This window comes from Seriola aureovittata, chromosome 17 (assembly GCF_021018895.1).
Source record: "Seriola aureovittata isolate HTS-2021-v1 ecotype China chromosome 17, ASM2101889v1, whole genome shotgun sequence".
NCBI lineage: Eukaryota > Metazoa > Chordata > Actinopteri > Carangiformes > Carangidae > Seriola > Seriola aureovittata.
The window spans coordinates 11,702,243-11,716,801 of NC_079380.1; the positions used below are offsets into that span (position 1 = coordinate 11,702,243).

At 42.3% G+C, this 14,559-nt stretch overlaps 1 protein-coding gene across 4 annotated transcripts in view; it reads left to right on the plus strand.

The window, feature by feature from the left end:
- The window catches only part of gcgra (glucagon receptor a), a 35,010-nt gene that overhangs the window by 17,173 nt on the left and 3,278 nt on the right, over positions 1 to 14,559 (plus strand). The window contains exons 1-13 of one of the 4 annotated variants that reach the window (XM_056402412.1): positions 5,907 to 6,063; positions 7,457 to 7,585; positions 8,041 to 8,137; positions 9,142 to 9,249; positions 9,490 to 9,584; positions 9,783 to 9,877; positions 10,125 to 10,314; positions 10,846 to 11,005; positions 11,179 to 11,239; positions 11,966 to 12,035; positions 13,542 to 13,630; positions 13,719 to 13,863; positions 14,490 to 14,531. In XM_056402412.1, coding sequence (XP_056258387.1) covers positions 7,532 to 7,585; positions 8,041 to 8,137; positions 9,142 to 9,249; positions 9,490 to 9,584; positions 9,783 to 9,877; positions 10,125 to 10,314; positions 10,846 to 11,005; positions 11,179 to 11,239; positions 11,966 to 12,035; positions 13,542 to 13,630; positions 13,719 to 13,863; positions 14,490 to 14,531 — 1,206 coding nt within the window. In that variant the 5' untranslated portion in view covers positions 5,907 to 6,063; positions 7,457 to 7,531. Of the gene's footprint in view, positions 1 to 5,906; positions 6,064 to 6,881; positions 6,970 to 7,456; positions 7,586 to 8,040; positions 8,138 to 9,141; positions 9,250 to 9,489; positions 9,585 to 9,782; positions 9,878 to 10,124; positions 10,315 to 10,845; positions 11,006 to 11,178; positions 11,240 to 11,965; positions 12,036 to 13,541; positions 13,631 to 13,718; positions 13,864 to 14,489; positions 14,532 to 14,559 lie in introns of those variants that run through there. The other 3 variants (XM_056402413.1, XM_056402411.1, XM_056402415.1) reach the window with 3 other exon arrangements.

Here is a 14,559-nt window from a genome sequence, read left to right on the forward strand (position 1 = left end):
AGCCAACGTTAGCATTAGCAGCTGTTTACTTACCGGCCTTGCCAAGAGTTTCAGCCATCGTGTTTGCAATACATGTTATAAAACATCCTCTGAGCAGCACCTCTTCTTCAAGGCAGACTGGAAGCTATGTGAATCGCTATTGGAAAGTGACGAGACGGTCCGGTCTGGCTGGGCCTAGCTGGTTAGCATGCTAACTTCAGTAGAAGAAATGAAGTGATAAAATTAGAAGCAAAACAAAAGTTAACTTTGGTGTTGCTTTCATCTTCTGAAAACAGGTCTTGGTGAGTAAAGGAATGAAGCTAAGCTAAATAAACAACTGTTAATGCTAACGTTGGCTATGTAGCAGTAGGAAAACTTGCAAGTAGCTCCTTCAAGTAAATATGAAATACTCATTACAAAATCCTGGTTAATCCTGGTATTATTTCTGGCATGTACTGTATAGACTTCACATGTGTTTCCACCTACGTAACCAGTGTTGCCAGAAGTTGAGGCCCCTGTACAGGCCAGTTTCATGGCCTCTGAGATTTAAATTGAACGTGGGATCTGTTGTTGGAGCAGCTCTCCTACCACAGAGGCAGTGAATGCGGCAAAGAGCTACAAGTTACAGAAGTGATGTTGATATTCCCTCAAGTTCCTTTCTCTGCATCTCTTTGCCAGATAAATCAGTGAATATCAGCAAGTGCATGGGCAGAAATAAATGAGCTAAGTGCTATGTTCTTGACTGAAGTGCGTACAGCCACAGACAGTATCCACAGGACGGTGTTCCTGCTCTTTGCTGAACCTGGCAACACTGCTGGGCTGTAATTACACTGTTGTCTCAAAATCAGGTTTGTAATCTCCCTGCAGTTTATCTGTGTTTATTTTGTGGTAAAAGGCTGTGGCCAGTTGGAACCCTCCTGTTATTGGGAGGTGTGATTGGCCTGGCTTGGGTCATAATCAATATAATCTTCTCTTTAGGAGCAGTGTGCTTTGTGGAAATGGAAAACTTAACAATTTTGTGATGAATAGCGCAGTCCTGGATACACCACAAAACAGGTTTTCCCAGGCCGGGAAACCAACGCTTCTGTGCAGGAGCTGAAGAGTCACCTCATGTGACTATGAATCAACTGAAATAAGCAGCTGAGGGCAGATGGTGTTAAAGTTGGAGGGAAGAACACATTTTGTTTCTTGGTGTTGGATTAGTAAAAATGTTGGTCTTTGTGTGCCACAGGACAGTTGGTAAAAAGGACAGACTGAGTGATTTAGGAAATTATTGTATATCAAAGTGTCCAACATGTCATCCATATTAGGGTTTAGAAAGCCTTAAATCCAAAATGAAAGGTTCACAGACTATGTATTTTTCATACAAGAGAAAATAACTGTAATCTTTGATACCGAAATTGCACTACAACAGGCTGTATTGTTAACAACACACCCTTAAAGGTGCAATCAAGTTCAGTTGACACAATACACAATGGGCAATGAAAAAGAGGTAGAAAATCCAACTGTACAGCCAACACAGTAGTGCCAGTTTGAAAGCACAAATCCCAGCCATCTGATGAATTCATTGTTTGCATCGAATGTTTTAAGACTATTGTTGTTCACTTTTCTATATTAGATTTTCTTGACTGCTACCAGAAAGAGTTAATAGAAGGTAATAGAGACGCTTCACCCCATCAAAACTACCTCAAACCTAATCTGGCTAGTCTGGTTTGTGCCGACATATACACCAACACTGATCTATCTGCAGTAAATGAATATCTTACAGTGTATTGGCCTGGCCGACTTCTTGTCTTTGATTTAAAAAAAGAAAAAGAAAAAGAAAAAAAGAATTCAATCAGGGCTCATCCTCTGCGGTGCTGATCACAACATGTAAATCATAATACTGGGCAACAAAGGAAGACAACTGAAGTATACACAAGAGCCACAACTGCAGCAGAAACAGTGTAGGATGGCGAACATGAGAACTCACAATCAAAGGCTCCCTGCAGGATTGTTGTTGCTTCACAGCAGGTACAGTTCTTAAGTCCAACACACCTCATGAAAGAGTGCACAAAACAGCATCCAGCTAGTGCTAAACACTTCCCACACACATGCTCATGTGTAAACAACACAGGTACATCTCATATGTTATACAACTGTTGGTCATTGTTTCCCTCCCACGTTCATCAGATGTGACCGGTAAATCATGAATAGGAAACACAAATGTTTACCAAAATGCGTGAATAGTCGACACACAGAGGAGGCACAAAGCATCCAGGCGCTGGGTCACCGGAGTTGTGTGTGTGCGTGTGCATCCTCACAGGCGCTCTGAACTGCTTTCCCACACCATAACAGGGTCAGTGACAAACATTTTGAGCAGTTCAGAGGTCAGCCACATCACACAGCTGCTGAAATCTGAACCACTATTTTTCACATGTTTTCGAGTCTTTACACTGTCTCCGTAACGTCCTTGTCCGGGTTTGTGTGAAAATGTTAGCCAGTGCGAAATCTTTTTACATATGACTGGAGGCTGTAAATACTTAATGTTTTTCCTCCCTGCAGAGAAAATATCTCTGGAAACAGGAGTGGAGACAGGTGATGAATAATCAAACACATCTACTGTTTATTAACATTTAGTAGAAAAGTGTTTTTCAGCAATCTAAAACATCAATAGGAAACTTCAGGTCTTGGCAGCAGTTTCTCTGAATCAAAGCACATTAAAAAAAAACAATTTGTCACACTTGGAGAAAACTGCAGAAAGAAAACAAAGTAGCATAATGAAGCTGAGTAATGACAAAGAAACCAGACGTTTCCACAGTGCAACCATTGACATGTGCTGCCAGCCACGAGCTTGACAGTAACAGCTTTTGGTGCCTTGCGCATTGGCTGAAGATGAAGAGGACGGGCACAATCCTTATTTCTCAGAGGGAGCAAAGATCCAGCTTCAGTCTTCCTGTACATACCATTAATTACAGCTAATTGCTATTGATTATTACCGTACCACAGTCTGCATGCAGCATGTTATGATCTCATAATGCAGAAGGCAGCTGCTCTCAGTGCTCAAACATGTTTAAGATAACTCTCTGAGCTCACTGAACAGTTGAGGGAAAGCTTCCTCTTTGATTTGTGTTACTGTTATCTTTACGGCTGAAGGACTTTCAGCTACAAGGACCTCTCTGGGAGAACACAGGTGCGTCCATTTTTTTTTGATAACATTTTGTTGCTGTAACTTCAAACAAATACACCAGTCTCACCAGGGACATAAACAGGAGGCTTTTGTGAGAATGAATTTCCTGTTGAGACACTGATCTGAAATGTACCTTTGCCATGACCACATTGAGCTGTTTATTGTGTAATTAGAATTTCTGTGTGTTAAAGATACCACAAAAACAGGTCTGAGGGAGTCTACTGTACAATTAGAGGCATTTCGTCAAGGGAAAATCACTCACCGAAACAAAACAGGTATTGGAGATCCGATAAAACACTACGTCAGAAAATAATGGCCGAGATGCACTGAGTGAATCTCCAGTGGAGAATTAATCCATTAAGATATAATCTATGGTATGTTAATGGTTGCAGAACGATCACACGGTAAAAGAGACTGAGCCTACAGACTGAATAAAGACCCAAGTGAGTTTGCTGAACAGAACATTATCTATCACTCAACTAACTGCACAGAAAACACACAGCCCAGCAGTTTGAGAGTCACACAGTGGGAAGTCGAATCACAGAAGTCGATGGAGCGTTCACACAGTAGTGTGGTGTCTATAACCAAAGATGTAGAGAGCGATGCCTAGATTAAAGCGTTGCCCCGTCTTCCATGCAGCAGATAAGTCACAGGGCACGTTGAGACATGATGCTCCGTCTCCTCTGAACTCTGCTTCACCCCATTATCAGATTGTGACGCTCACACACAGTATTGTCTGGCCCAGTGTAACATCTGCAGCCCTAAGGTATGAGCATGGCGTGATATGCCTTGGCTTTAGTCAGAGCATGGGAAGAATGAGAAGATTACACAGAGCGAGAGCTTGACAGAGGTGCACTTTTTTTGTACTTTAATGATCATCTATTCGACTGATGCCTCTGCTCAGATACAAAGCCAGATTAGTGAATGTCATTTTGGTATTTTATTGATGCACTTCAGCCTCATAAATGACAAAGAAGATTGATGATGCAGTTGGATTTTTTTTGCCTTGACTTTCACTAGCTCCTCTGCATTTGGAAAGTTGCATGATAGATTGCTGCTCAGGGGCATTTTCCGAACCGGACAGTTATTGTGTTTTCCAAGAGGTTTGTTTTTAATCCTTGTTGCTCCCCTCTGCCCCACATTCATGCACGCATACACTCCTTTTGTAATTTTATTTGTTAGATAATGTAATCCAATGAAAGGTAAGTACTCTCCAACAAACAACAGTAATTGTTAGTGGCCATTGTATTTAGCCATCCAACATCCAACAGCACTTGAACACAGAGCGCCTTTGTTTTTTGTTGTTTTTTTCATTTTGGACATTCGGGGAATTTGCGTCATTCATTTGTGATTGTCAGTGGTTTTTTTTGTTTGTTTTTTTTACATAAATACAAATAAATGACCAGACATTATTCAAACGAAATAGCTGTCTGTCCTTTCAATCAAAGCGAGCAATGACAATTTCATCTTTCTATTAAAATTACACATATTTAGTTTAATATTTGACCAATCATCCATGAATAAGTAGGTCTGAGGCAAGGCAGCAACATTATTGTGTTTACCTTTAGAAAGCATCATCAAAGCATATCATTTTTCTCACATTCGACACATCCCCAGGCAGAAGTGAAACATTTTGGCATGGTAACTTGTTTCAGGATGAAAAACGGGAAGGGAACAGGCTCAAAGAACCAAAGAAGTCCTTCTGGCTCTGCCTGTGTGACTCTCGGCTGTTGTTCCACCTCTTAAATCAGATGTGCAACAATAGTGATTAAAGCTCCAGGTTATTTCCAGGAACAGAGAGCTAGCAGGGTTAAGCAACACATGTTCCAGAGGACCTTGATTGGTCTGGGGAGCCCAGAGCTCTAGCTCTGGCAGGGTATCATAACAGCAGACTATACAAGGCCTTACACCTCCAAGGCCATTAGTTCCACTCCAGCTACCACCAAATGGCCAATGTGATTCACGTCGTCCTGCATCCAAGGCATCCAAGTAGACATATTGTACGTGGCAAATCTTCACAAATAAAGCATGAGAGATGTACGAACGTATGTCCTCAGGGTGTGTCTTTAAAATTCCCCTCTTGTTCCGGCCTTGAAAGCCTCTTGAGGAGTGAATGTTCATTTTAGGGAAAGCCTCATTTAGCTTTGGGGCAGATAGTGATGTTAGGGCCAAAAATATGCAGATGCAACATAAACTACAGCAGAGAGCTGCCACAACTGTGATGTCAGACTGCTGGAAATTCTGCAAAGTTTTAGGGGGGGGTAGAAGAAGGAGACAGTTTGCCTTACAGGCTTCACTTTTACTCACAAGAGATTATTGGTATTGTTAAATGATATTGTTTTCATCTAAAATTAAAATTATGTGGGCTCTGAATTGTTGTTGATGCTGAATGATGAAGTTACCATGATTTTTATTTAATCTATCAGGAGTTCTGTCAAGATGTGCTACTCTCAGATTTACATGACAGCACAATACATTCACATTCACAAATATGTAATGGCAGGTGTTCCTAGTCTTGGGACATAAAATGGGGTCAGGGGCCAGAAAGGGTGGGTGGATAAACCTTTTTTTTCCCCTCTGTCTTTCTCTCCCACTCTCTACCTCTGCTACCCACCCCTGCAGGACTCTACCAAGCACTGAGTCTGGTTAATCATTGCTCATACTTGGTGCTAAGTTGCAGAAAGTGGTGCAGGCAGGCCGATGTGTTAGGGAACGAGGGTCTGAGAGAGAGAGAGAGAGAGAGAGAGAGAAGGAGGGAAATCCTTGGAAACCCGTCACACATAGGTGTAACACTTATGCCGTAAGCCAGAGCATGTGCTCACCCACATGTATGTCAGCCTCTACTGTCTGTACTGAGCCCGGACACAGGCTTAAACATCATGCACTCGCAGAATGATGCCTGACCACTCTCTCTGGTAAGAACTGATCTGTCACACTTGTTTGGTATAGAACAGCTTAATTCTCATTCAGCTGTGTTTGACATAGTTTAGCTTTTGTTTTTCTCTTCATGCCATTTACAGTAAAGTCAGTTTTACATGAAAATGTGGTTGGCATGCATTCAACTTCCCTATGTTGCTGGAGTTTTTTAATTAAAACCGACATAGTTTTTTATTTTAAGCCTCTTGTGTTGCTATGAAACTAAGAAGAAAGAGTTGTGGATGACTTCAACATGTCTGATGGTGTTACGGGCAGAGAAGTTGGTGCAGTGATCTCAGCTGGACCAGTGCTGACCCGATGTCAGGGCAGACAAGAGTATCTGTGATCCCTCAGGCGCCTGGGGCAATCAGTCAGTCTGTACTACAGCTAATGCTAACTGCATCCTGTGGTCATTACACTGAACAGGCCATTTAGAGAGTATGGCTCTTTGGTTTAGATATTATCTGAAGTCTGACTTCCAGTAGAGCTTTGTAATACATAGGGCAGACATTAAGATTGTGACTGGAACCTCCTGGCGGCTATTTCACCCCCAGACGTTATAAGCGTGTTGACATGATTAGTCAAAACGCAGAGTAAAAAAGTCTTTGATTTGAGCTGAGGCTTTCTCAACTACACACATCATGTACATCTGTCATGACACACTGTGCTCTTATCTCTTGAACAAACACTATGTCCACCCCTCAGTAAACAAAAGAAATCCCAAACACATCAACACAAGCCCGTCCTCCCCACCACGAGACTAGAACAGAATGGAATTTGAAACGTTTTAGCCAAAAATGTTTCTATGGTCAAGGTGTTTTTTGCAGAAACGTTTCAGATTTCGTTCCGTTCTCCGGCTTCAACCAAATCTCTCGCTGGAGTTTGCCGTGTCGATCAATACGCAGGTGAGTGACCTCTGGCACACACTGACACACGCTCAACCAAACACTGACAGGCTTAAAGATGAAGGTGGACAACAGCCAACTGTGAGTCACAGAGCGAGTGCAGCTCTGCTGAGCCGCAGCTGTCTCTCACTGATGGGATAAACAGCATTTCCTGGAGGTTTTTGGGCCCTGTGCTTGATGTTCTGGACAGTGTGGTTCTTGGCCATGCTACTGGTTCAGCTGTACACCTTGTTAACCATGGCTGGTATGAATCAGTGCCCAGGATGGCAATTGGACTGGGCTCACACAGTCGTTATCTCTGATTTTAAATGAGCCTTAGTCTCATTGACATCTTCTCTTTATTTTACCTCTGCATTCTTCTTCAACTCTTGGTGTAATTGTGGTGACAGATATGATCCGGCCTCTCGTTTTGCCTGGCCCAGCTGAGGTAATAAAGTCGTGTGTTTACAATGAGCTTTGATGGACTGTGTGTCTCTGTGTCATCCAGGCAGTGTGGCAAGCGTAGATAAACTCTTCCCCGTCCTGCAGTATCCCCTTCCATCGCCAACACCAGGAAGAAGGGATGTCTCGGCTCTTCCTCGTTTTGGCCATGTTCATTGTGTCGTGCAGCATCCAGGTGGGTCCTGAGAGCGCACACACACACACACACACACACACACACACTGGCCTTTACAGTATGGGGCTGGAGGCTGTTTCTTATGAAACAATACAGACTTGTGCTGCGGAAGCCTAAACAAACTGTCTGTCCCTTAAAGTTTACAATACTTCAGTCTGTGCATAGAGGAGCACAAGCCCCCCCATACTGACAACACATTAGTGTAAGACACAGTGTCATCTCGATGGATTATATCCCCAGTTTGAGGATGGGTTGTTTACAGCTACTGTATATATGAAGTGAAATGAAACATGAATGCCAATTCAGCCACTGTTCCCGTTTTGTCTCCATGGTTTGTGCGGGGCTCACATTCTCCACATTTTTCTTGCCCAGCTGCTTACACTACTTCAATAACTCCACAAATAATGGACCTTCCTGTCATAACTGACCTCATACATGCTCCACTGTTTCCTTAGGTGTCCTCTGCTGCTACCCTGGATAAGCTGAAGGAGAGTTGGAAATTGTACATGGAAGAGTGTGAGCACAACAGCAGCCGAGACCCACCGAGCACTGGTGAGCCAAACACAACGGATTGGATGTTTGCCGACACTGGCATCACCAGTTCTCTTTTTTTTTTTTTTTTTTTTTTTAATCCAGAGAAACATTATGATAAACTATGATTCTAACCCTACTAACTAACCCTAACCCTAAATCATTATTAGTGCTCTGACAACATTTTATGACAGTAAATATGAAACTAAGAGATTTTTATATATAATTTGCATATACAGCAAAGAAAGCTGTATTTACCCTCCGGTTATGGCGCAGTTGCAGCACTCTATTGCACTGCAATAGACAATGATTAGGTTGCACTATCAACAAACTATGGAACAGAAGCAATTTCCACTCCCTGCTGAAATTGTTGTATAATCACTCAGCTTGCAGCTGCTCCAAGTTATTTATTTGTAACACCACACATACTCTCTGCTCTCGGCTCACACACACTGACAGAGAACCATCCACAGTGTTTAACTACATGGCGAATGCTGCCCTTTCAGCTGCATTATAATCTGTTAGCACGTTTCATGCTCGTGGGATAGATCGGGAGAACGTACGTCGCTCTATCGTTCAAAAAAGGCCGCTTCCCGCATTGCACACAAAATCACACCACTCCACTCTCCCACTCTGCAGCATTCTCTTGCCCTCCCTGTCACCGCATGACTGTAACAGCGAATTAGCAGGTGCAAGGTGAGACAGGACAGACTGCATTATACACCTGAACATCCAGCTGTCTCTTCACTAACAACCATCACTGTTTACTATTGCGAAGATGAAAGGTGTGTTATAAGCGGAAGGTCGTCGATGGAGTACTTTACTCTGAAGTCAAGATGAAAAGACCATGATTCGTGTAGATGCTATAATAGCCACCAGCAGCCATCACTTCAAAGACACGCTATTGTATTCCATGATTTAGACCACTCCAGGACATAGACAGCAGAGAAGAGTGTGTTAGGGGCACTGGTAGCTCAGGATTATCCCTCCCTTATTTCATGTTTTTTTTTTAATTCTATCTCCAGGCCTCGTGTGCAACAGGACTTTTGACAATTATGCCTGTTGGCCTGATGGACTCCTCAACACCACTGTCAGTGTGGCATGTCCGTGGTATCTGCCGTGGTATCATAAAGGTAAGAGACAGATGGGTTGGTAGATACGGACTGTATGGCAGTCAGGTTGATGAATGGCAACTTAAAATATCTTGCAGATAAAGAGATAAAGACAGCTGTCTCTGATGACTGGACTTACCAGTAAATCACAGACCGTGTGTGTGTATGTGTGTGTATGTGTGTGTATGTGTGTATGTGTGTATGTGTGTGTATGTGTGTGTGTGTGTGTGTGTGTGTGTTTGTGTGTGTGTGTGTGTGTAGTTCAGCATGGCATGGTGTATCAGGAATGTGATGCAAATGGCCAGTGGGTGACTACAAAGAATACCAGCGAGTGTGACTCTAATGATCCAAGTCAGGTAAGAGTGATCTCTCACATTATTCTTTCCAGAAAGGCATTAGGCACAGAAACAAACAATTCTCATTTAAAGATCACATCATAGATCAATGCTACTGTTACAATTGAAACTAAAACTGGACCACTGTCACATATAACCCCTCTCAAATAAAAGAAGGGAAAAAAAAGTCAGCATGTTCATGTGTGTTTTAATTTGCAGCAGTACTACGGCCATATTCGGATCATGTATACAGTGGGCTATTCCTTATCACTGGTGGCTTTGGTGTTGGCACTTGGCATCCTCATATTCTTCAGGTAATAATGACTTGCAGTTGAAAATAAATTCAGAGAAACAAGGCAAAGTAGTAAGACGAAATTCCACTTGGTTGCTACAGTAGATTCTGCATTAAACACAGCATGAAGTGGAAATAATACTTGAGTAGTAGCGGTGTAGTGTAGTAGTGTTTAAATAGAAAGCTCTACTTCAGTTTATCTGATCATTATGGACTAAAGTGGTAAGATCTCTATCTTGTAGAGACCATTGTTACCTCTCATTCATTAGGAAACTGCACTGCATGAGGAACAACATCCACATGAATCTCTTTGCCTCCTTCATCCTGCGAGCGCTGTCGATCCTCATCAAAGATGCTCTGCTGGTGTCCAACATCACATCGCAGGACCTCAGCGGAGACCAGGAGCAGGGATTCCCCCAGGCATCTATGCCTCCAGTGGAGCTGCTGGTCAACAATGGGGTCAGTGTGGGTGAAATGCAGCAAAACAACAAGCTATAGAGGACAATGTTTTTACAGTGATCATTAAGGGATTGTATACTAATTATTGGAGGGGGAGGTGTTGTCAAAAAAGATGGAGGGTTAACAGCCAACTACAACTCTATAAATAGATAAATAAAGTAAAAATAGTTGCATGTTATAATGGTAATCTTGTGGAAGGGTAGTGGTAGCCACAGAGATAATTGTAGGGGCTAATCATCCGTTAAAGCGTGGAGGGTCCACTGTCTAGATTGATGTGTTTGTGTTTTTGTGTTTGTGTTGGGGAAGGGGAGGGAGCCACAGCTGGCGGAAAAGCTGGGGTTAAAATTGCTACTGTTGTACAATCTGGCCGCTGTAGGGCACAAAGTCTGAGTCCCGGCGGCAGAAGGAGCTCCCATCTGCTGCAGCACCGACCTCACCATTCACATCATTCACCGCTAAATCATGTTTGACATTCACGCTGCTCGATATTTTAACATTTGCTAAAAGAAACTCTCACTGCTTTTCTTGCAGACAACGGTTAGCTGCCGCATTGCCGTGGTGATGATGCAGTACAGTATCATGGCCAACAGCTACTGGCTGCTGGTGGAAGGCATCTACCTCCACAACCTCCTGGTGATCACTGTGTTTACGGAGAGGAACTACTTCAAAATCTACCTGTGCATTGGCTGGGGTGAGCTGTGTTTGTTTGTGTATGTGGGAGTGTGTCTGCAACTGAAGTAATGAGTGAGAGGATGTAATATGTGAGTTCATTGTGCACTTTTTGCACAAAAGGAAATTAAGGCAGAGCAGATAACGCAAGTAACAATAGTGTGCAAAGTGACTGTTTCTTTCATTTCTTCGCAGGTACCCCATTAATATTCCTTGTGCCCTGGGTGATAGCTAAATACCTGTATGAAAATCAAGAGTAAGTTTCCACAGTGCTCTCTCTCTCTCTCTCTCTCTCTCTTCTCCCTTTCCTTCACTCCAGGTTCTGCAGCCAGTTTGAGAACCTGCCAAACATTTTAGATTTTAACTCATTCGTGTTGATTCCTCAGTGAAAACAGCACCACATATCAAAAAAATAAAAGTTGGCAGATGGTCTTTTTGCGAAACATATGTTGATACTGAGCAGCACATGGTCAATTTAACATGTAATTACTACATGAGGAGTTGGCTGGATTTAAACTTTTCACACAGACACAGTTTTATGTTCGGCAGGACGCCACATATGGAAAACATGTCAGAGCAGCAGTTGTGTCCTTCATATTTCATAACAGCGTCCAGTACCCGCAATTTCTGTTATGCAGTCTCTTAGGCTCTAATGTATACGCTTCAGCGGCAATTGAGGTGAAAGGGATTTTGAGGCCACAATTTCTAAGACACCAACACACAGAGCGTTATGTAAAGCTTTAGAAACCCACAGAGGTGCTGCACCCCCACCCCCACCCCCAACCCCCAACCCCCACGCCCCACCCCAACCCCATTTTCTGCTCATCAGATGGAGAAAACAAAGCTTTCTATTTCAGAGAGAAATAATGTAACAAAATGTGGAGAGCCATGTCCAACAGCACGTTTCAAGTGTTTCATGTGAAGTACAGGAAATATTTCTGGTTGTCTCCCTCATATAAGCATTAGTGCTTTTCTTCTTCAGGTGCTGGGAGCAAAACATAAACATGAATTACTGGTGGATCATCCGTTCTCCGATACTGCTGGCAGTTGTGGTAATTCCGCCTTCCTTCCTCTCAATTTGTTTCTCAGTCTCCTGCTTTTTCTGTGCATTACACTTCTCCTTTCACATCATTCATAAGTAATGATTATTCTCATCCAAAGAGCCATGAAAGATATTTATTATTTGTGCACTGGAATTGAGAAAGAAAGAAAAAAACCCAGTATTTTCTTTTCCATTCATACACAATACAATATTAAACCCACCTCATTTATTCATATAGTGTGAAACACTGTCTGTGCTGTAGTTCTAACATCTGGGAACCATATTAAGAGCCAAAGGTTTTGGGATTAAATAAATATGCCCTCTATCTGTACTGTGACCAGGTTTTTTTATTGTATGTGTGCTCTGCAAAGGTCAGTCCTGAGCCCTTTACATAAGTCCAATTTGTCATGGCTCTCAAGTCAGGCCAGTTACACAGACATGCAGGCATTTTCCATGCATTAATCGTCCCACTAAGTGGCCTGTATCTCACAGGAATTCCTGTGTTTGAGTTGTCGCAGGGTCGTGAGGGCTGGTTCCCATTTCACTGTTTCCCTCTTTGTGTCTGTGTGTGTGTGTGGGGGGGGGGGTGGGGGGGTGGGGGGGCTGTCATTATTGAAATAATTATTGAAACCTGCACAAACTCTTCAACTCATTTCCCTCAAAGATCAAAGTATATAGAGATTTGAAATAACACATAGATATATAGATTTTGTACACATTACAGTGTATTAACTTTACACATAGTAGTTTGTGGATGATATATAACATGGCTTTCAAACTGGTACTTAATGAATAATAAATAGATGTATTATTTGTTCTTTATTACCATAGTCCTCGGTTGGTCATTTTTGCTCAATCCAGCTATTTAACTGAACAAAACACATTCTAACAGAACATCCTCAAACTGAAAATCCAGTGCCACAACACAATTCAAAAAGAAAACAACTGTATTCATACAATCCAAAAAAAAAAAAAAAACCTCGACAATAATTACATGTACAAATTAGGTTCAGCTTCACTTTTTCTTCCAAGCATCTGCAAATTACCCGTAACGACTTAGTTGTAAATAAAAAGGTCACATCATGAGTGATTTTCATCAAGAGAATACCCACTGCTTCTTGAAATGCCAGCTGCTGTGAACGGCCTCCCTGATAACAAAATGCTCCTGCTGTGAACAATAATTTTGTAGAGCTGGCTAACCCAAACCACAAAATTATTATTATTATTTTTTTAACTTACAGCTAGTGGTATTATTGCATGCAGACAGTTTTTTAGGTTTTATCTGCAGAAGGACAGTGATATTCATTGCTGTGATTTCTGACATTTCCCTGTTCAACAGTTTTCATTGGAGATACCTTTTCTCAAAGCCTGTGTGTATCCGGGAGTGAAATTTTTCAAGTGTAATTTCTCACTGCTTTGAGCCGCACAAATAAAATACATTTCCAACACCTCAACTGTATTTGGAGAGGCATTACAAAATTGTTATTATTAACACTGATGCCTCTGACTTTCACAGATCAACCTCCTCATCTTCATCCATATCATTGAAATTCTTGTGTCAAAACTTCAAGCGCACCAAATGAGATACACAGATTACAAGTTCAGGTGAGTTCACACATAAAAACACTTTTCCGTTTACTGCACTGTGGTGATTTTTTTCCTCTATTTATTCTGTGCTCTCTCTCTCATTCAGGTTGGCTAAATCGACTCTAACCCTGATCCCTCTGCTGGGCATCCATCAGGTGGTCTTTATCTTTGTGACAGACGAATCCACCAAGACCACCATCGGCCTGCGCCTCACCAAGCTCTTCATCGACCTCTTCCTCTCCTCCTTTCAGGTTGGACTCTTAAAAGAAGAACTGGAACCTGAGTGCCAATTATTACTTTCACTAACAAACACCACACACCATTTATCAAAACAAACTCAGCGTCAGCAGTCTAGTTTGGGAGAATATCTTAGGTCATTGCAAGCAGGCAATGAATCAGAGAGAGAAAAGGAAGCATACTATTTGTTTGCAGGGAGAGATGTAGGAGATATAGTCTTTGTTCTCAAATCTCATTTTAAGATGATTAAATGGAAGACGCAGTGCATCTCACATTCACAGCAAACCATGGAATTCTTTCATCTGCTCAGTGATCTGTTCAGGCATCTGAGCATCTCTGCGTCCCCCCCCCCCCTCCCCCAGACAACTGAGAAGTGCTGTATTTACTAATGTGTCAGGAGGGATTACATGAACATAATGTGCTGTCTACGCTGCTACCTGGCTGTGACCCACTGTGACATAATGACCACAGTGACCTTTTTCACTCTGAGGACACGGATGACGTGTTGAGATTACAGCCAACAAACAGGGAGAGGCAGAGAGAGAAGAGGATGCTGTGGGACTTTCATCTTAAAACACAATATACTCTTAAATGAGCATGTTAGTGTAGAAAAATGACTCAGTGTTGGTTGTCTCCACAGGGACTCTTGGTGGCCATCTTGTACTGTTTTGTCAATAAAGAAGTGAGTCCCCTCATTTGAACAACAAAAT